We start from the raw sequence: 21931 nt of genomic DNA on the forward strand, positions 1-21931 counted from the left end.
CAGAGCAAAGAGATGATAGAAGGGATGACATAGATCCCCAAGCAGAGCAACACCCACAGGCTCTACCTGTACCACCATCCTACTCATCCCACCCATCCAACATGTATGATTCTCTGACATCCATCCCAGCATCGGACCAGCTTATAACCCAAAGTTTTTTCAAAAACTTCATGCTATCCTTCAATATGGAAATCAAAAATACTATGTCTGACTTCAGAATGGACATGCAAACAATGGGTGGGTTCTTGAACAACTACGCCAAGGAGACTGATCAGAGAATCGCGAGACTTGAAAACAGGGTGGTGGAAATGACCACAGCTCACAATGAACTCTTAGACGCCCACAAAGAACTTGTGAAAGAAAATCAGTGGATGCGAAAAAATAGCAGATGGAGAGGACAGGAATCGAAGAAATAACTTGAAGATACGAGGAGTCCCTGAGACGGTAGGGAATGACGATTTGAAAGACTACCGTATGTAGTGAAACTTCTGCATACTACATTTCCTAACTTAACAGAAAGTGAACTCACAGTTGATAGAGCTCATAGGTTGCTCATAGGTTGCCTAAGCCAAATCACATCCCTAAGCACCTTCCCAGGGATGTCATAACAAAAATACATTTTTATCATGTGAAGGAAATGCTACTGGATACCACTAGAGAGGGAAAACATTTGCTAGTAGTGAATTCCCCTTTGATGCAACTGACCAAAACATCCGAAGACTAAAAACCATCAGTAGACTCGTCTAAACTGCTTAGTGAATTGAGGCCAAACAGAGACATTTTCAAGTATATAATATCTTTGACTTAAAATGATGACCTGTAAAATGTAATGAGAGTTGTTTGCAGAAAATAAAAACCAGCTGCCACAGATCAAAATATATAGCATATAGCATGTTTTTTACAACCTTGACTGTGGTTATAATTAGTGTTTTGGATTTATATATACTGTTAGAGTACAGAGAATTGAATTTGCTTACTTAAGATGTACATTGTCATTACATTGATTGTGGTATGTGGATTGGTTTTATTTTTTTCTGTATGCTGGCAAAGCTTGGGCGTTTGTTCTGAAGATGCTGATAGCATTGGGGAAGGTGTATCGTTGACTTGCAAGTCTGCTCTCCTGCCTAGCAGACAGAGACTGGAGTTACCAGAACATGCTATGACTATGAGAGTGCTGGATGCTGTATCCTGGAATGTATATTGCTACTACATGAATTTAAAAAAAAAATCATCATTCATCCAATTCCATATCTGCTCACTGTATATGGACTAACTTCATGTTATATCATAACAGTTGGTGACCAGCCTTGGAGAGAGCAGGCACTGAAACAAGAAGTGAGGAAACTGCATGAGCTGAAAATTGCTACCCTTTGGAAGTAAGTCTTGTTAGACTGAAGAGATCTGAGATTGTGGAACACTTAATGGAAACGATACAAGCTAACAGTAATGTTGAGGCACACTGGGATTGTGACAATTAGCAGACAGATGAAGCGTAAGAGGCACAATCTCAAGCGCAGACCTAAGAAAGCAAGCCAAAGGTGAGACCATGGACATGTTTCTCACCCTGCTGAGGGTGGAGAGTGAGATGACTACACAGAATGAGAGTCCAAACAGATTTCAGGGGGGAATGTCACTATCACATCTGGACATTTCTGTTGTTGAAGGATGAAAGAGGAGGTCCTAGATCGAAGCCCTGCAACAATGAGGGATGCTACAAGGCTGGCCGATGACATTCTAGAGAAACTATCACAAATATCTCAACTCCCAAATGCTCCATCTGTCTGTAACACATTGAGGTCAGAATTTTGTGCACAGCCCAGACCACCCCATCGAGAGAGGACGTCTGCTGTTGCAAGGAATAAAGTAAGGAAATCCAGTTTTAGCTGTGGGGCTACTGCATATCTAGTAGTAGTATGCCCACAGAGACAAAAGTACTGCCCCATTTCCTTAGTCTGGTGATGAAATAAATGTGGCAGCCACCTTTTCAGATTTTTTCTATATAGCAGGTAAGCCACTCCACCTGTGGAACAGAGGAGTTTTTGCAATGCATGCAAACTGGGGACACCCAGCAAAATGGCAACATCACATAGTTTTGTCAGGCTACAAAGAAAACGGTATAAGTATTTTTATACTCTGAAGCATTTATTACTCAAATTAACAAAATGGAATTTCTGCTAAGTGTTTTGCATCAGCTAGAATTATTTTAGCAGATGGAACCTTAAAAGAGAGACCTGTGGCTGATGTTAGTTTGGTCTGGGAATAAAGAACCACTTAATGTGGGCAATCCAAGAGCCCAACACGTACTGACCTGCCTGCTCTATCCTCATTCTTGAGGGCTGTTTTTGTAAGAGAGGAGGCCACCGGGATCAGTTGGACTGATTGTGCTTAACCAATACGTTATCTGACTGTGTCCACATTTATAATGGTCAAAGGATGAATTCCTAAGTGGACATTAGGAATGTAGAAAACCATGGCAACAAACATAGGTTGGAGCAGGCATTTATCAGTTATAAACCTTTGCGTCATGACTGTTGAGTCCACCTGGATTTTTATTTGTGGAGTTTCAGTATCCCAAACCTGCAGCAAAGTCTCAGGTCACATAAAATGGACAAACCTTATGTGGACGTCAAGTAAGAAATGAACTGTCACATGCACAGAAAAAAACGTAAACTATGAGCTCTCTAATAGTCAGAAGAAGTAACTAAGAAAACGTTTGCAAACTTTCAGCGTAAGTACCACAGATTCATTTAAATAAGAGCTCCCTCAAGGATCCTAGAATGCATGGGACGAGGAATGTGATATAGGGTATGACCCAATATATTTGTGTCCTGCAGTTATTTGCTTATTTAAAGACGAACTTCAGCCCAAACAAACATACTGTTATTAAGTAACATTAGTTATGTTAATTAAAATAGATAGGTAATATAATCTCTTACCCACCCTATTTTAAAAGAACATGCAAATGTTTGTAATTTCACAGATGGGGCAGCCATCTTTTTGGTTGTAAGAAGGTGACAGGGAGCATGAGACACAGTTCCGACTGTCCTGTGTCCTGATCACCCCTCCCAGCTGCGCGCGCTAGGCAACGAGAACAACAACATCAGAAAGCCCATCATGCTTTGCACAGCATACGGGAAAGAAATGCCCGGGCAGATTTCTTTGTTGGGGTGGAGCTTAGCTTCTGTGCAGCTAAAAATGAGGCTTGGGTAAGAAAAACAAAGTTCTGATGCTGTGAAACTGTTAAAGAAACACTAAGCCTTTCAGTGCTACTGAGTAGATTTTTAGTCTGAAGGTTCACTTTAAGGTGTACATCCACTTTACATTGATTACAGTCAATGGATTGATATTGTTCACTTATTTGTGTGGAAGCAAGGAATGGGCTTTTGTTCTGAAAATATTGATAGCATTGAAGGAGTTGTATGGTTGACTTGCTAGTCTGCTCTCCTGGCTAGCAGAGAGACTGGAGAGACTAGAGAATGCTTTGAGAGTGCTGGATCCTGGAATTTAGATTGCTACTGCTTGAATTGGAATAATTTATCATTCATCCCATTTCCTATCTGCTCAGTGTTTCGAACTACTGATTCTTCATGTTTTATCATGAAGCAGTAGAGTGTTGTACCATGTTAGCCATCACTAAAAGCAAGAAGTTTTGAATAAAGCCTTTGTCTGACAGATTCCTTTATCTGACGAAGTCTTCATAGCCAAAAGATTACTGCTTTTCTTCTAAGTTAGCCAATAAATGATCATCCTGATTCAAAACTTCTTGCATGTCATATCATTACAGGGCTAGTTGAAGATCTCGGATACGGGGTCCAACTGGGGCCAGGCTGAGGCAGAGACTTGTTAGCTACAGCGTCTGGATGGGCTTCATATGGTTAATAGTTAGCGCCCTCGCCCACCTTCCTTATGAAATTAGACAACACTCTTGATTACTCCATAAAAATAACATTCATTAACACCAAGAGTTTGTTGTTTTGAAATCAAATACACTGTAAAAAAAAAAACAATATCCACTAAGTTTAATTAGGATACTTTATCGATACACCAAGCTGAATCAAGAAAAGGCAAACATGAGACATCCTAAATGATTGCTCAGATCTCTACACAATTTAGGTCCCGGATACCTGAAGGATTTGTTGGAACTGCACCACACCCCTTCAATCCTTAGAAGCCAGATATTTCCTTCATGTTACCCATACCCTTTGGAACTCTCTACCACAATCTGTCAAGATAGCTCCAAACCTGTGGAAGTATTTAAATCCAGATTGAAAATCCATTGTTTTGTCTGACATTTATGGACATATAACTTTTTCTACTAGCACATTCCACCCTGTGACTAAATTATTGGTATAAAGGCTCATACACACATCCAACATAATGCGCAACCAACCACACAACATGACCACACGACAAGTACATACACACACCAACCAATATAACAACCACTTCATTTAAATACTATATGTGCAAGCTAAACCACAAACTACACAACATGTCCGCATTCAAAAACAACAAGGTTGTTCAAAAGACTTGTACACATGTGCCAACCTGCACGATAGTTGGGCAGGTCGATCCATTGTTTGGATCTGGCAAAAAACCTGTTATAAGTTGGTCTTCTTCTTGTTTGCCAGCCATACACATGCCCAACTATCTTCCAATAGACCGAGTTTAGAAGATACTTGGGCAGATTGTTTGGACGTGTGTACCAGCCTTTAGACATACGGTATCTATGCATTTTGTGTCCTATGGGAGAAAAGCTCTTTACAAATGTTATTGTTGTTGTTGTATAATTCTGTTCAGTTCTTTCTGAAGGCATATCTGCAGGATAAGTTCTATATACTATGACCATTAATGAATCACAAATTATTTATTAAATAAATTAATGTGAGCATTTTTGCTTCTGCTATGTACAAGACTGACAAGTCTAGAAAACAGTCGGCAATTATTAACCAAAGATAACCACTTGTTAGCCTTCAAATCTCTAGTTACATACATGTGATAGGGTGCCGCCTTTTTCTAATATTTTATTATTATTACACTGTTTTCTAGTCATACATTGTGAGTGCTTACTCATTTTAGGCAAATATGAATGTTAAATGAAATCAGTAAAAGTTTGTATGTATTGTATACTCACAGTAGAAGTCTGGAGTCCTGAATGTCAGTTAATCAACAGTACTTGGATGTTAATGTAGAGAAAATGAGAAACCCTATCAAGACCATTAGTTTTACAACCCCAGCCACTATTTATTTTTAAAGCTCTGCATGCAGGGATATATGAGAGTTTGCACATGGGTAGGGCACAGAAAGAAATTAATAGACCTGTGGTAACCTCTTTTTATGGTGAGTTTGGGATTTTATATTTACGATCTCAGTGCACAGCAACTCTTTTTACTTTCTTGGGATTGCAACTGTCCCCAAACCAAGCCTGAGTCACAACGTCCCTATTTTTATACCATTGGCAAAAGTATCTTGCAATAGAGTCACAATGTCCCAATTTTAATACTGTTAACAAAATAATCTTGCAATAGCGTAACAACGTCCCTATTTTCATACCGTTAAGAAAAGTATCTTGCAATAGGCTCCGGGGCTGTATTAGTTGTATTCAGTTTTAAGTTATTCCTTGCAATCACAAACTTTTTTTTATATATGTCTGCATTTTCTTTTAAAGTAAAACAAAAATTGTGGTTCTTACTTATAGGTTCTACAGATTTTGGTAATGTGACCTTTGAAGTTCCTGGACTACATCCTTATTTTTTTATTGGGTCAGATGCTCTTAATCACACTGAAGAGTACACAAAGGCTGCAGGCAAGTACTTGGAACAGTGACAGTGGAAAGTTTTTCTCCAAAGCTTGTTAAGAACGGTGACTTAAAGGAACACTATCAATCTACATATTTTTTCAATTGAGATAGGAATTGTTTGGGAAGTGCTGCTAAGTTATGGTGTATACATTTCACTGGAAACCTCTTTGTTTACCGTTATCAAAATACTTTCAAACTTTACTGACGCCAAAACTGACGGTAGAATGAGCCATGAGGAGAGGGGAAATTCCCCTCATACTTGATCAGTTAACCCTATGTGTAACTCTGTGTGTGAGAGAGAGTGAAAGCTCCAAACAGCTGCAGCTTCTGTGTTCTGTGTTTCTGACTGCAGTGTCTGAAGAGAGCAGAGGAAACGTGTTATGAACATTTGTAATTGTCACAGCTTTTGATACTGTTTTTGCTTTCTGAGAAAAATACTCTGTAGTCTGATATGCAACACTGGCTGTGCATTGAAGCAGACACCCCTTCTGCAATTGATTTGTCCCAATATAGCTAAATCCAACCCTCAATAAATTAAAGCTTTTGCCTCTGATATCTAACATGAAAAGTAGGAAAATGTTTACCCAGCTACTTAGACATTATTTGTACATTGTCATTTTAGAACACTTGGGCATTGATAGTATTCCTTTACAGGGTTGCTCGCCAGAGATCGCGAATTCGAATTTACCCGTGATCACGGGTAGATTTTCATGATTGCAGAACTCGAATTCGAAGAGCGATACTCCTCCCGAATTCGAATGTACCCGAATAGTCACTCTCGAAATCGGCCGTGATCACAGGTGTTAACACGTGATCACGAATTCGGCTTCGGTATCCAGGGGATGACGTCATTGAGCCAATCAGAAGGCCCCCAGCCGAGGCCCTAGCAACCAATCAGAGGAGAAGAGCCTGGCCCTCCCCTCCTCTATATAAGGCGGCAGCCATCTTAGGGAGCGCGTCCTTGCTTGTGACTCTGCGGTACTGAGAGTATCTCCAGTGCTGCTGTGTGTCTTAGCAAGTGCTTTTCACCTTGTAAACACAGCTTTTACCTCCTGAACACATTCTTTACACATATATTATATTTTTTTATAGATAGATAGTGATTTGATTGTTATAGTTCAGTCAGCTAGTGTAGTGTATATACTGTATACTGTGCTAGGCTAGTGTTAGGTCTGTGTGCAGGCTAGGCCTGCTAACCTAGGTAGCCTTAGCCTATGACTAGCTTAGGTAGGTTAGGGATTATATTTAGTTGTGTACTAGTTTATTTAATTTGTACTGTTAGTCTGTGAGTTTATTAGCCTTCGTACTGTGTTAGTTACTGAAAAGGCCAGCATCTGTTGTGATCTGTGACTGTCATCTGCCCGACCCTATTGATTGTGTGTGTGTGACAGACTTTTATTGTCACTCACTGTCTGTCACAGAGTTAGTTATCGACTACTACACTACTACTAGGGGTTATAGTTAGTTGTTACCTACGTACTAGTTTACTTAATTTGTACTGCTATTGCTATAGTCTGTGAGTTTATTTAGTGCTGCAGGCTTCACTACTACTGTGTAATAGTTACTTCACAGGCCACTAGGCCAGGCCAGCATCTGTTGTGATCTGTGACTGTCATCTGCCCGATCCTATTGAATGTATGCGTGTGTGACAGACTTTTATTGTCACTGTCTGTCACATGCATTAGTTATCGACCACTACTACACTACTACTAGGGGTTATAGTTAGTTGTTACCTACGTACTAGTTTACTTAATTTGTACTGCTATAGTCTGTGAGTTTATTTAGTGCCGCAGGCTTCCCTACTACTGTGTAATAGTTACTTCACAGGCCACTAGGCCACGCCAGCATCTGTTGTGATCTGTGACTGTCATCTGCTCGACCCTATTGATTGCGTTCGTGTGTGACAGACTTTTATTTGTCACTGTCTGTCACACGAGTTAGTTATCGACTACTGTAGACTACACTACTGTTAGTATTACTACTAATAAAAAAACAAACAAAAAAAAACAACTTTTTTTGGGGGTCACTCACCACCAGTCACCACCAACCCAGACGCTTTATTAAAGTTTACATACTTTCCTGCACTTTATATATATATATTTTTTGTTTTTCTAATTGTGTTTGTATATTATTGCACAATGACTGGCAGAGGTAGAGGGCGAGGCACCACTAGGAGAGGCAGCGCCATTGCTGCAGCCACTGGCAGCACCAGCAGGTCTGTGACTGGTCCGCCGCCAGCCACTGACCGCAGAGTTGTGGAGGAGGGAGCAGAGGCACAGCAGCAATGTGTTGCGTCCATCTTTGAGACGGGTCTTCGCCCCCGGCCCATTGCGGAGAGTCAGGTGCAGGCTGTCATGGAAATGATGGCGGAGCAGCAAGCCACCGTTTCCAGCCAGACCTCCAGCACCAGCGAGACCAGTGCCACCACCAGCACTCCAGTCCGCAGCAGGCCTCCACCACCGCTTGAGGTCACGTCGAGCCCAGTGACCAGCCTGCCCTCACTGAGCTTGCTCTTCACCCCAGGGACCGCGGGGGTTTTGGAACAGTTTTAGGAGGAGATGATGGGGGCATGCAAGGAGGAGGAGGAGTATGAGGTGGAGGAGTTTGTTGTTGGTGCACAACAACCAACATTTAATGAGGAGGAGGAGGGGCCTGATGTAGGGTATGTTGGGGCAGAGGAGTTGGTTGAGCGTCATCAGAGGAGGAGGCGTCTCTGGCACAGAGGCGCGGCAGCAGCATGGTGGCCAGCACAGGGCGTGGAATGCAGGAGCCACAGCCTGCTGCTGCAGCTGCTACCACCACCCGCACCAAAGCTCCTCCAAGCAAAGGGGAAAAAACACAGCCCTCCAAAGGCAAAAAACCTCCCCAGCCCTCAAGCTTGAAGGGCAAGTTGAAATCCCCAGTCTGGCGGTACTTCACTGTGTGCAATGATGACAAGACCCGTGCCATTTGCCACAGTTGCGGTGCCAGCCTGAGCAGAAGTCACAATCTGAACCTCGTCCCTGCAGACCCACTTGGAGACCAAACACTTTCAGGACTACAGTAAGTTTCTGAAGCTAAAGGACAGTGGCGCAGGCAGTGGTCAGAGCCAGACAGCCACTGCATAGACTTCAGCAGAAGCAGCAGCATCCCACCCTACTGCTCATCCAGCATCAGCAGCAGGAGCACAGAAACTCACTGCTCCCCCCCCCCCCGGGCAGTCAGTCCTCAGTGGCCTCATCTGCTCCCGCCACAGTCGCCTCCTCATCCTCCCGTGCAGGCAAACGCCGCCAGACCCTGCTCAGCGAGTCCTTTCCCGGTGGGACCAAGGTTCTGCCTCCCACCAACAGGCGCATCCAGCTGCGACTACTTCTCCTGCACGGCGATCCCAGCACTGCACCGCTTTGCTATGGCGAATGTGTGCCGCTCGCTCGATCACGCCGTGAGTGAGCGGATCCACGTCACCATGGATTTTGGGACAGACTGCTATCTGTCCTTCACGGCCCCACTGGGTCAGCCTGGTGGAATGCGCCAGCGAGGAAACAGCAGGTCCATCCTCGGGCGCATCAGCGGCACCAGTTGTCCACTATGTGGTGCCACCACGCGGGGTCAGGGGAGAAGCAGCAGCTCCCGCCGCCAAGCGACCCCCGCCTCAACAGCAGCGTGAAGGCCCGCCATTGCCAAGCACTGCTGGAGATGAGAAGCCTGGGGAAGAACAGTTTGATGGCAGCCAACGTGCTCTGCTACCTGAGGGAGCAGGAGAAGACGTGGCTGACCCCCAGAGGCCTCAGAGTCGGATTGGTGGTGTCCAACAATGCGGGCAACCTGCTGGCTGCCATCAACAGGGGACACTTGACCCACATCCCCTGCTTGGCCCACGTCCTGAACCTGGTGGTGCAGAAGTTCCTGTGCACCTACCAGGGGATGGACAATCTGTTGGAAGTGGCTCAGAAAATTGTGCGCAGTTTCTGCCGCTCAGCTGCTGCCGCAGCAAACCTGGCCTACATGCAGCAGCGCAAGGGCCTGCCACGACACCGCCTTGTCATCGATGTGGCAACTTGTTGGAATTCCACCCTGGTGATGTTGGAGCGGCTGGTTGAGCAGAGGAGGGCTGTCAACCACCACATCGTTGGGGGCACTCTCGCCGGCACCACCAAACTCCAGCTCCTCTCCAATGCACAGTGGGGGCAGATGCAACAGGTCTGCTTGGTGTTGGCTCCCTTCTTGCAGTGAACCAACCTGGTCAGCGAGGAATGGGCATCCCTCTGCCAGTGGGTGCCCATTGTTTTTCTGCTGGACAGGGCCCTGGGTGATCTGTTGGATGTGGGAGAGGAGGCCCTGATCCAGCTGGAACAGCAGCCACCTGTGCAGTCCACTTCTGCGCAGGATTTTGAGTTGTTGGAGGAGTTGGAGGCCTTGGATGTTGCTGTTGAGGGGGGACAGTGGAGCGCTGCTGCAGTGGTACGAGGGTGGAGAGAGGAGGAAGAGGCTCAGGGGCCAGAGGAAGAGGAAACCGAACTTGAGGCCACTGACCCTGATGTCCCTTCTGGATGGACCACCCTGTTCCCCATTGCAGCACACATGCTGCGGTGCCTGCGCACAGACCCCAGGGTGAAGCAGATGCAAGCTAGGGAGGACGCCTGCATCAGTATGATCCTGGACCCACGGATGAAGGAGAAGATGGTTCAGTTCCTGCCTGCTGCCTGCTGGAGACACTGAGTAGCGAACAAGGGAGTTGCAGCAGATCCTTGTTCGGCGATTGGAGGAAGCCTTCCCCCAGCCTTCCACCCCCTCTTTACCTGTCCAGCCAGCACAGCAGCCGGTGCCTGCAGCCAGCAGCAGCATCAGGCACCCAGGAGACCTGCTGTCCTTGATAAAGGCACTCTACATGACGGTACAGCAGCTGAGGGAGGAGCATCCTCCTCTCAAAGTCACAGCCAGCGCCTGACACGGATGGGGTCCTTCAGTGCGCTTGACACCGGCGAGGAGCCTGTGGACCCCTTGGAGTACTGGGTCGAGCGCTTGCAGATCTGGAGTGAGCTGGCGCAGTAAGCCCTGGAAGTCCTGTCTTGCCCCCCTTTCAGCGTGCTGTCCGAGAGGTGCTTCAGTGCGGCCGGTGGCGTGGTCATGGAGAAGCGCTCTCGTCTGTCCCCAGAGTCTGTGGACAGACTCACATTTTTGAAGATCAACCAGGCCTGGATTAAAGGCATGTTCCAGGCACCTGTTGTCAGCGAGAGGAGGACATGAGATGCCTGGGAATTATTTTTTCACAACATCAACCTTCAGTCCCCTGCTAATTTGGCCTGGTTTTTGGTCCAGCATTTCACAAAATAGTAAATTGCTCTCTGCAAGCAGGGAGGTTTCCTACCTCTCTAAAAGAAGGAATCATCAAGCCCCTTCTCAAAAAACCTTCCATGGATCCAGATGCTATGAGCAGCTACAGACCTGTCTCCAACCTCCCCTTCTTAGGTAAAGTTATTGAAAAGGCTGTCTATCTGCAACTTGAAACCAGGCTGTCAGTAAACAACATCCTGGACCCTCTACAATCTGGCTTTAAGAAACACCACAGCTGTGAAACAGCCCTCATCCAAGTCTGCAACGATCTGCTCATGGCAAGGGACAGAGGGGAATGCTCCATCCTAATCCTGTTGGATCTCTCAGCTGCTTTTGATACAGTTGACCATGAAATCCTGCTTAACAGACTGCAGGAGTACTGTGGCATCAGTGGATCAGTCCTCCAGTGGTTCAGATCATTCCTGACTGACAGAACACAGAGAGTATCCCTAGGACCTATAATGTCCAAACCTGCACCTCTACAATTCGGAGTGCCACAAGGATCAATCCTATCCCCTCTGCTGTTTGCAATCTACATGTTGCCACTCGGTACACTTATCCAACGACATGGCCTGACGTACCACTGCTACGCCGATGACACACAGCTATACCTGTCCTTCAAACCTGGTGGAACAGACCCTACCCCAAAAATAAACTCTTGCTTAGCTGAGCTTCAGGCATGGATGAATGATAACTGGTTGAAACTGAATGCTGACAAAACTGAGGTCCTGTTTGTCCAAAGCCAGTGCTCGCCATCAAAACAGCTCTATCCTAAAGCAACACCAATCAGGATTGGGAATTCAGACATAAACAGCTCCAACCTTGTGCGCAGCCTTGGCGTACTAATCGATGGGGAATTGAGTTTCAGAAACCAAATTTCATCTGTAGTTAAATCTTCCTTCTTTCATCTGAAGAACATTGAAAAGATTAAACATCTGATTCCCCCAGAGGATCTTCAAACCCTAGTCCACGCCTTCATCACATCACGGCTGGACTACTGCAATGCCCTTTATGCTGGCCTCCCCAAAAAAGACTTGCGTCGCCTGCAATTAGTGCAGAATGCTGCTGCCAGATTGCTAACAAACCAGCCTCGCCACTGTCACATTACACCGATCCTTCGCTCACTGCACTGGCTACCAGTAGAATGGAGAATACTCTTCAAGATTGGACTGCTGACATTCAAATCCCTGCACAATCTGGGCCCTGGATACATGAAGGACTTGCTGAAGCTGCACCACACCTCTCACAACCTCAGATCAGCAAGTTCTATAAACTTGGTCACTCCCAGAGTGCACCTCAAAAAATCTGGAGACAGAGCCTTCTGTCATGCTGCCCCTACTCTTTGGAACTCCCTACCACACCCAGTAAAGACAGCACCATCCCTGGAGCTATTCAAATCCAGACTGAAAAGCCACCTGTTTAGCCTGGCATTTCCAGATTTATAAAATTCTTCCCCTGTACCACGATGGTCGGAGCCATGCTTATGCGCTTTGAGTCCCACGGGAGAAAAGCGCTTTACAAATGTTATTTGTTGTTGTTGTTGGTTTTTCTGTAGATGCTGTTGTACCACCGCTAGGTGCCACGGCCCGTTACATTGCCTGCTGCTACACGTCACTCCTCCTCCTCCTGCTGCTGTATTTAACTTCCTCCTGTCTGTGTTCCCACCAGCAGGGTCCACAGAATTATGCGCTGCTGCCATGCGCCATTAGCTATTACGCCACTACAATAGCTACATTTTGTTGTAAAAAAAATAAAAATCTGAGGTGTCTGGGTTGAAAACTGTGCTGTCCTAGTTGTGTATTTGACACAATGTGGGCTTCACGACTGCTGTCCGGAACCTCCTGCTGTTGGTGGTTATTTACAGCCATGGTACCAATGCTAGGTGCCATGGCCCGGTACATTGCCTGCTGCCACACATCACTCCTCCTCCTCCTGCTGCTGCTGCTGTATTTAACCTCTTCCTGTCTGTGTTCCCACCGCCAGGGTCCACAGAATTATGCGCTGCTGCCATGCGCCACTAGCTATTACGCCACTACAATAGCTACATTTTGTGGTAAAAAAAATATTTCTGAGGTGTCTGGGTTGAAAACTGTGCTGTTCCAGTTGTGTATTGGACACAATGTGGGCTTCACAAATGCTGTCCGGAACCTCCTGCTATATGGTGTTTAATATTACAGCCATGGTACCAACACTAGGTGCCATGGCCCGTTACATTGCCTGTTTCCACATGTCACTCCTCCTCCTGCTGCTGCTGTATTTAACCTCCTCCTGTCTGTGTTCCTGCCGCCAGGGTCCACAGAATTATGCGCTGCTGCCATGCGCCACTAGCTATTACGCCTCTACAATAGCTACATTTTGTGGTAAAAAAAATTAATTCTGAGGTGTCTGGGTTCAAAACTGTGCTGTCCCAGTTGTGTATTGGACACAATGTGAGCTTCACGACTGCTGTCCGGAACCTCCTGCTGTTGGTGTTTATTAACAGCCATGGTCCGTTACATTGCCTGCTGCCACCTGTCACTCCTCCTCCTCCTGCTGCTGCTGTATTTAACCTGCTCCTGTCTGTGTTTCCACCGCCAGCAGGGTCCACAGAATTATGCACTGCTGGCATGCACCACTAGCTATTACACCACTACAATAGCTACATTTTGTTGTAAAAAAAATTCTGAGGTGTCTGGGTTGAAAACTGTGCTGTCCCAGTTGTGTATTGGACACAATGTGGGCTTCACGACTGCTGTCCGGAACCTCCTGCTGTTGGTGTTTATTTACAGCTGTGGTACCAACGCTAGGCACCATGGCCCGTTACATTGCCTGCTGCCACACGTCACACCTCCTCCTCCTGATGCTGTATTTAACCTCCTCCTGTCTGTGTTCCCACCGCCATGGTCCACAGAATTATGCGCTGCTGCCATGTGCCACTAGCTATTACGCCACTACAATAGCTACATTTTGTTGTAAAAAAAAATCTGAGGTGTCTGGGTTGAAAACTGTGCTGTCCCAGTTGTGTATTGGACACAATGTGGGCTTAACGACTGCTGCCTGGAAACTCCTGCTGTTTATTTACAGCCGTGGTACTACTGCTAGGAACCATGGCCCGTTACATTGCCTGCTGCCACACGTCACTCCTCTTCCTGCTGCTGCTGTATTTAACCTCCTGCTGTCTGTGTTCCCACCGCCAGGGTCCACAGAATTATGCACTGCTGCCATGCGCTGCTAGCTAATACACCACTGGTGGTGGTGAAGAAGAAGAAGAATAACCAGGTGAAGAAGAAGAAGAATAACCAGGTGAAGAAGAAGAACCAGGGGACGAAGAAGAAGAAGAACCAGGTGAAGAAGAAGAAGAACCAGGTGAAGAAGAAAAAGAACCAGGTGAAGAAGAAAAAGAACAACAACAACCAGGTGAAGAAGAAGAACCAGGTGAAGAAGAAGAAGAACCAGGTGGTGAAGAAGAAGAAGAAGAACCAGGTGAAGAAGAAAAAGAAGAACAACAACCAGGTGAAGAAGAAGAACCAGGTGAAGAAGAAGAAGAACCAGGTGGTGAAGAAGAAGAAGAAGAACCAGGTGAAGAAGAACCAGATTATGATGATGATGATGAAGAAGAACCAGAAGATGATGAAGAAGAAGAACCAGATAATGATGAACAAGAAGAACCAGATGATGATGAAGAAGAAGACGAAGAAGAACCAGGTGAAAAAGAAGATGAAAAACCAAGTGAGGATGAACCAGAAAAAGAAGAAGAAGAACCAGGTGCCAGTGAAGAAGAAGTGATGAAGATGATGGTGATGAAAGAAGATGGTAAAACAGAAAAAGAAGACGGTGAAGAAAAAGATGGAGAGAAGAAAAAGAAGAAGGTGAAGACGGGGAAGAATAATAAACAAGAAATGCAGAAAAAAAGTTTTCCATCAATTTTTTTTAATTACACCTATTTAATTGTGATTTCCCTTTAAAAAAAAATTGCTTTAGGGCCATCCGAATTTGTGATCATGACTATTACCCGAATTCAATTACCGATCACGACTTGAATTCGAATCGAATTCTATGGTCGTGATCATGGTCGAATCCGAATTTGACCCGGACCCGAATTCGATTGTACTCAAATCGAATTTGGGTACATTCGAGCATGACTGTTCCTTTAACTAGATCCATGAGAACAAGAGCCAATATCATCTGCACACCCAAGTTTCTTACATACATACACCTCAGTTGTTATATTACTACTCCATCCCTATGTTGCAAATACTAAACGGTCTCCCCCTCGGCAGATTTAAGCTGAACACATACAGCTGACAACATCTACGGATAAGTCATTGGTGTTCAAAAACTTGATTTTGAGCAATCGCTTCACCAGCAGTTTAGACTTATCTAATCAGTACTGAATTCATATCATACACTGAGACTGTTCCCATTGTGTTTACTCTTTTCGAAAGGTTCTACTTACCTTCTCCAACTTCCCCTAATTTTTTCATGACATTCCTTGCCTAATCTTTTTTCACGACGGCCATTATACAATTCACGTTTTCTCCTAAAAGATAATTTTTCGTCTTCAATTAAAAATAACTTTTCAGCACTCTGCAATTGAAAATGTACCAAAAAATAGGTGAAAAAGTATTGGCAAGAGTATTTTCTAGCTTGCTGGTGGCTTAAAAGGTATTATTATTATTAGGTGTGAAAATATCACTTAGGAGAAAACTTAGAAAAAAAGTGAAGGGGATCAGAGCCATTATCTATAACATAATTTTTCAAATAAAAACCCCTCAAAAGGAAGTTGGGGGCCATAATATGAGCAATACATTCACACACACACGCACTCCCTCTTCTTTGGTGCCTGACAAAAACCCTTACTGACTGGTCATCATCGATAGTTACTTTTTATGTTTTTTTGACATTTTCCATTAAATAACTCGTCACATTTCCTGTACTAACATGCTACAGTAAAACCTTGGATTACAAGTACTTTGGTTTATGAGTGCAAAATATTTAATGAAATTTTAACTTGATAAGTAAACAACGTCTTGATATATAAGTACAAAACAAATACACGCGTCATGTGGACAGCTGAACGGATGGTCCTTCACCCTTTGACGTTGCAGGATTGTACTTAATTGTTCTTAATCTGTAGTGTAGGGACTATACAATGTCTCCTTTTCCTGAAATCTTCAAAAGCACCTTGGATAAGTTCCTTGTTAAAGCCACACTAAAAGAAATGGATGGGGATGGGCCATCAGATAGCAATGATTCTGTTAGGTAAAGTGAGTGCGTCTTTTTTACATTTTACTTTATACAGTACAATACTTTGTATTAAATATTTTCCTATAAATGTGTTTGGATTGTGGAACAAATCATCTGAGCTTCCATTATCCTTATGGGGAAATTTGCTGTAATATAAGAATACTTTGGATTACCATCCATGTCTCTGTTACGAATTATGCTCGCAAACCAAGGTTCCTCTATATTATGTTACTTACAGCATTTCCTGTATTTTTCCACAGGCTCAAAAAAAGCTCAATATTATACACTTCGAACAGCGAAAGCTTTAACAATGACGGCACTGGATGTTATATTCAAACCTGACTTGCTGGAAAGTGTTCGGGAGGACTGGACAAGAATGAAACAGATTGAGGAATCAGGCAATTCTATGTCACCTGACAGCCCCAGAGAGTCGAGCAGTGGAGCAGCATGTGCCTCCCGCTAAATATTGCTGCCTCAATAAAGCTGCACTAGGTGCTGAGACTCATTCTAATTTCACTTATTAATGAGGAATTTGGAAATATAAAGGGAAGATATAATGCACCTATAAAATACCACAAATTCAGTAAGAGCTGAGAGCTCTGTTTCCCAGACTTGTACTCCTGGATCATGCCTGTTCAGCACGGTGAAGCTGCTGAAGTAGATTTGTGACTGCGATTTGATTGCTGCCTTTTTTGGTGCTTGATATGTTCATTGTGAAGTACTTTAGAAATAATTCACTAGAGTACAATACCTCTGTATACCTGTGTTCAAAGTGCTAGCTGACACATCTAAATAGAGCTATTCATTTATCATATTTAGGTTAAGCACAGGGTAGTGTGGGTGTGTGAAGTGTGAAGTTTTCCTCTTAAGGTTAGGTGACAGTAAATTGTTGAGTTAATTTTGAGGATTATTTCAAAAATTAGGGTTAGTGTGAGACTTTAATTAAATGCTAAAGATAATGTTAAGGCTAAATACCAGCTTAGGGCTATTGGGGGAAGACATGAGCAGTTAAAGTTAGTGTTACGCAGATAAGAAGGGAAGTTCATTAATACTATCATTTGTCACACTAAATTCATTGTGCAAAGGAGTAAAGTCCTTCTGACAGTGCTAGTAACCTCCCCTATATACAGGTGGAGTAAACAATGTGATTTAAATGTGTGGATATCGGCAAGCCGTTAAATGTATGTGGGAATTAAAATTGAACTCTGAGCACAAAAATTACCTTATGATGAGGGAACAGCTGATGCTTGCTTAGCAGCCAAGGGGGGCATCCTATAGTTCCCAGTCCTCCTCTTCTATCTTCAGTATATTCCTTTCCCCTCAACACTGCTGTGACTGCCGCTAAGACCCTACTGCTCCATGTACCAAGGTGGCTGCCAGATATGCCTGGTACTTGGCATTGTGGGAAGATAAGGGGACAGTTTTGATTGTTAGGATTGCCACTCAGCATTGCCACAACCATAAGCTCTTGGGTAAATCGGAGGACAGAAGCACTCAGCACAGGCTACACTACTATGTCAGGTAAGACAGGAAATAGAAGGGGAGGACTGGAGACCTAAAGGCCCGTACCAACCTTGTGATTTTTCCAACAATTTTCCAGATGACCAGCGATTTTTTTTGAGCGACGATCAGTCGTTTCTGCCATCTTGCGGCGTGGGTACAGGCACACAATCAGGCAAGCATCACACGGCGATAACGACTGTTGCAGCAGATCTTTAAAATCCCCAACAACTCCTGTGCAAAGTACCGTGATCGCTTGAAGTCTCGTTCATGCCTGTCATGTAACATCGCGTGATGTCGCTGCCCACTGGCCAGAAGATGGAGGAATATAGATTGGGGGAGCACTCGTTGTCAGGGAGACATCGCTGGATCCATCTTCCTGTATCGCGAGGTAAGTATGTAGCTTAGGGGAACCTTCCACAGAAGTGGAGGAATGTGGTCTTCTTACACTTTAGTAAATCACACGCAGCTTAGAGGAAGAGGATAACCGTGTGTTCTTCTTATAGGCATTTTTTATTTTCTATTAGGAAACAGCTAACTACATGTGATGGGAAATGACTGTATCACAGTTTAAGGTAAACATTTCCTTTGGAAGCTTTCTTGCTATGGGGGGTACCTTTTATTTTCTAGTAAACAAGGCTCGTGTTTATTGGTATTTTTAGCATAAATACTCAATAATTTGATAATTTGCCTTTATTACATTTTTCATTTTTATCATGCCTAAGAACTTTAAAAAAAAAAAAGCTTTGTAATAAGTTGCTGTGTATGCTGAAGTTACTGTGACTCTAACTTGCATTTAGAAAACTACCAGGCATCTAATAATGTACAATAATGTTTATTAATAGGCAAATCAATGTACAACTAACACTAATGCTCTTTTCTTTAAATTGCATTAATGTAGTATTCACTGAACACACAATCTGATTGTATGGTTCCAATCTTGATTTATACAGGTTTTGTACTAATATTTAGTACAAAAGTATTGACAACCGTACCTTTCTTCCAAATCTAGGTAGATACTTTCATCAGATCACTTCTTGCATTTCGCTTAATACATGTGTGCTATGCATTTGTATTTCACCATGTTGTATATTGTGTCTCTCCCACACCAGATGTACAAGGACTGGAGCCTTTTCTGTGGAAATCACTGAGATTTTAAAGAAAACCTGTACTGAAAATAAAATTCAAAATAGGCATACACAAGTCATACTTACCTTCCATGTAGTCTACTCCTCGGTGTCTTTCTCCTGTCCTGCGGCCTATTTGTTCACTATGATCAAGGGAATTTTCCGTCCTCCATTTTGAAAATAGCCATTACCCATAACAGCTTTCTGGTCAGCACACAGTTAAACTGTAACATCGCCCACTTGAGCCATAGGGAAACATGGACATTGCCTGGTACATCAGTTTTCCTCTCAGCTATAACTGACAGCAACTGATATTTTACTGACAGCAACTGATATATTTCAGATCTGACAAAATATTGTCAGAACTGGAAGGGATTATTGTCAGAAGAAAATGGTGAGCTTCTGAGAGGAACTAATGACAAGGTAACTCTGTAATTTTCATTTGAAGTTACCTCATGTGTTTATTTTAAAGATTTTTACTCAGTACAGGTTCTCTTTAAGCATGCAGTCTGTGAATCAGTTAAATCGAGTGCCTCCGTAGCAATGTTAATTTGGGTGCCAGATCCAAAGTCGATGTGCAGCAGGTGTGCTGGAGCTTGGCTAATTTATAGCCAAAGACCAGACAGCAGAATCAGGTAACTTAAAAGGCACCAGGGCTTGGCTACTGTACAGCCAGGCTCGGGATATTGTCGCTGGGGTCTCGCTTCTATATAGCTGAGCTCCAGATATTGGCTTTGGCCGACTTAACAGGCGTGGGGGCTCAACTACTACATAGTTAAGACACAGATACTGCAATATTAGAGGTTAAAATTAGTGTTAGTGGATAGGGTAGGTGGAGGATAGAGGTTAATAGGGAGAGTAGGTTAGGGTTACATATTTAGGGAGGGGTAGTTGGAGTTAGCCAAATCAAAAGTAGAATATTGGTACTACAGTATAAATTACAGATATTCTATATCTGCAACACCTGGCGCCCAATTTAACACATGGCTTCTTGTTGATTCAGTCCTGCTGTTATGTCACCTGACCATCCCAAGTTCTTGTCAACTGAAGAGATGAGGTGTCTGTTATTCTGCATGAACAGCCCATATCTCAGCCTGGTCTTTTGAACATGGCCAGGAATAAATACTTGTTGTTCTGCTTTATACTTATCTATATATAACCATAGAGATTAGATGACATTTGCTTGATGTGGTCATAATTCCCAGGGTTGGGAGACACCTTCTGCAGAGGAGGACTATGAATGGAAATGTTATAAATCATAGCATCATGCAGCGCTTCCTCTTAATTTTTCTTATTAACATGCCTCAAGGCTTCATTATATGTTCTTTAGCACTATCCACAGGCATAAACACATTTTAAAAGGAATACAGTTTATTAATTTACTATATATGTTCTGCTTGTGCTTTGACATTTTGACATTTTTTTTATTGCATTGTGACTTACGAATTATATTCTTTTTTTTATTGTGTATTGTTATAAAATGTTCGTTTATAATTCTGAGATCTATTTCCAAAGTTATTGATTGTTCACAAATATGTTTCAGAAAATAAAATAGATCTTAATTCTAAACTCGATTACTCCCTTAATTTACTAAATCATACAGAACAAATCAGCTTTTGAAATAGTATCAGTGGATTTGGCCTTGGTTCATTATTATATTCAGTTTCATCACTTTATGAAAGCAGGCAAGAGAAACAAATATAAGTACGTCAAATATGTCAAGTGCTGATCACGTAGTCTTAAAGGAAACCTAACCCCCCCCCCCTCCCCCCCAAAAAAACGAGTTTCACTTACCTGGGGCTTCTACCAGCCCCCAGCAGCCATCACAGTCACTAGTTACTGCTCCGGTCCCCTGCTAGTTTCAATTTTGCCAACTCGGAGTCAGCGAGTGCAACGTGTACAAAGATACGTGTTCACGTCCGTGATAGGCTCCTGCGCCAGTGCTAACAGGTGCAAAGGTACGCGTGGCGGCCAGCTGACTCTGAATCAGCAAAACCGAAACAAGCTGGTGGCGGGGGACTGGAGGAGCCGTGAGTCACTGCGAGGACACAGGATGGCTGAAGGAGGCTGGTAGAAGCCCCAGGTAAGTGAAACTTTTTTTTGGGGGGTAGGCTTCCTTTAAACAACAAAAAAATACTCACAAGTGTGGGTTGCACAACTAGCAACCACAGCATGAAGGCAGGTGAGAAAATCCCATCCTCACTCAGGTTCTTTAGGTCATCAGATATGTGGGTTGCGCTCCAGAAAAAAAGCAATAGTTCAAAAGTGAACACTTGACTAACCCCCCAAAGCAGCTGGGAGGCTGTGATGTAACAATAATAAAAATGGCTTACCTCTAAAAGAAGGGGCAATGCCAGTTTCAAACAAAAGATTTATTATTCATCAGACACTATAAACGATTGTTTATTTGATTTGTTTGATATTGGCATTACCCCTACTTTTAGAGGTAAGCCATTTTTATGATTTATTATTTTTTATTAATTTTAGTCACATAATGTAGATATACCTGTCATCCACTACCACCTATTTTTGGAGAACCTTCTCCCTCCCAGTTGTAGCGTATATACAGTACACAGGAGGAATAACCACTGAGGGGTTTTACCCCTTGAGCACCAGAGCAATTTTCACCTTTCAGCGTTCCTTCCATTCATTCATCTATAACTTTATTAATACTTATCGCAATGAAATTAACTATATCTTGTTTTTTTCGCCACCAATTAGGCTTTCTTTAGGTGGGACATTATGCCAAGAATTATTTTATTCTAAATGTGTTTTAATGGGAAAATAGGAAAAAATGTGGGGAAAAAAATCATTATTTTTCAGTTTTCAGCCATTATAGTTTTTAAATAATGCATGCTACTGTAATTAAAATCACTGAGTGCTGTGCTGGCGGGAATGCGCTATTGCGTCCAGTACAGGGAAGGCGACAGGCGGCACCATTTTATTTGAGGTCTTCTATTGACCA

General features: G+C 43.5%; 1 protein-coding gene across 1 annotated transcript in view; it reads left to right on the forward strand.

Annotated features, from left to right (window-relative positions):
• Positions 1 to 20454, forward strand: part of PM20D2 (peptidase M20 domain containing 2) — a 93501-nt gene extending 73047 nt beyond the window's left edge. The window contains exons 6-7 of the mRNA XM_068231134.1: positions 5699 to 5806; positions 16600 to 20454. Of these exons, the coding sequence (XP_068087235.1) occupies positions 5699 to 5806; positions 16600 to 16802 (311 nt within the window). The 3' untranslated portion in view covers positions 16803 to 20454. The remainder of the gene's footprint in view (positions 1 to 5698; positions 5807 to 16599) is intronic.
• The last annotated feature ends 1477 nt before the right edge of the window (positions 20455 to 21931 follow it).

Source organism: Hyperolius riggenbachi, chromosome 4 (assembly GCF_040937935.1).
Source record: "Hyperolius riggenbachi isolate aHypRig1 chromosome 4, aHypRig1.pri, whole genome shotgun sequence".
Lineage (NCBI taxonomy): Eukaryota > Metazoa > Chordata > Amphibia > Anura > Hyperoliidae > Hyperolius > Hyperolius riggenbachi.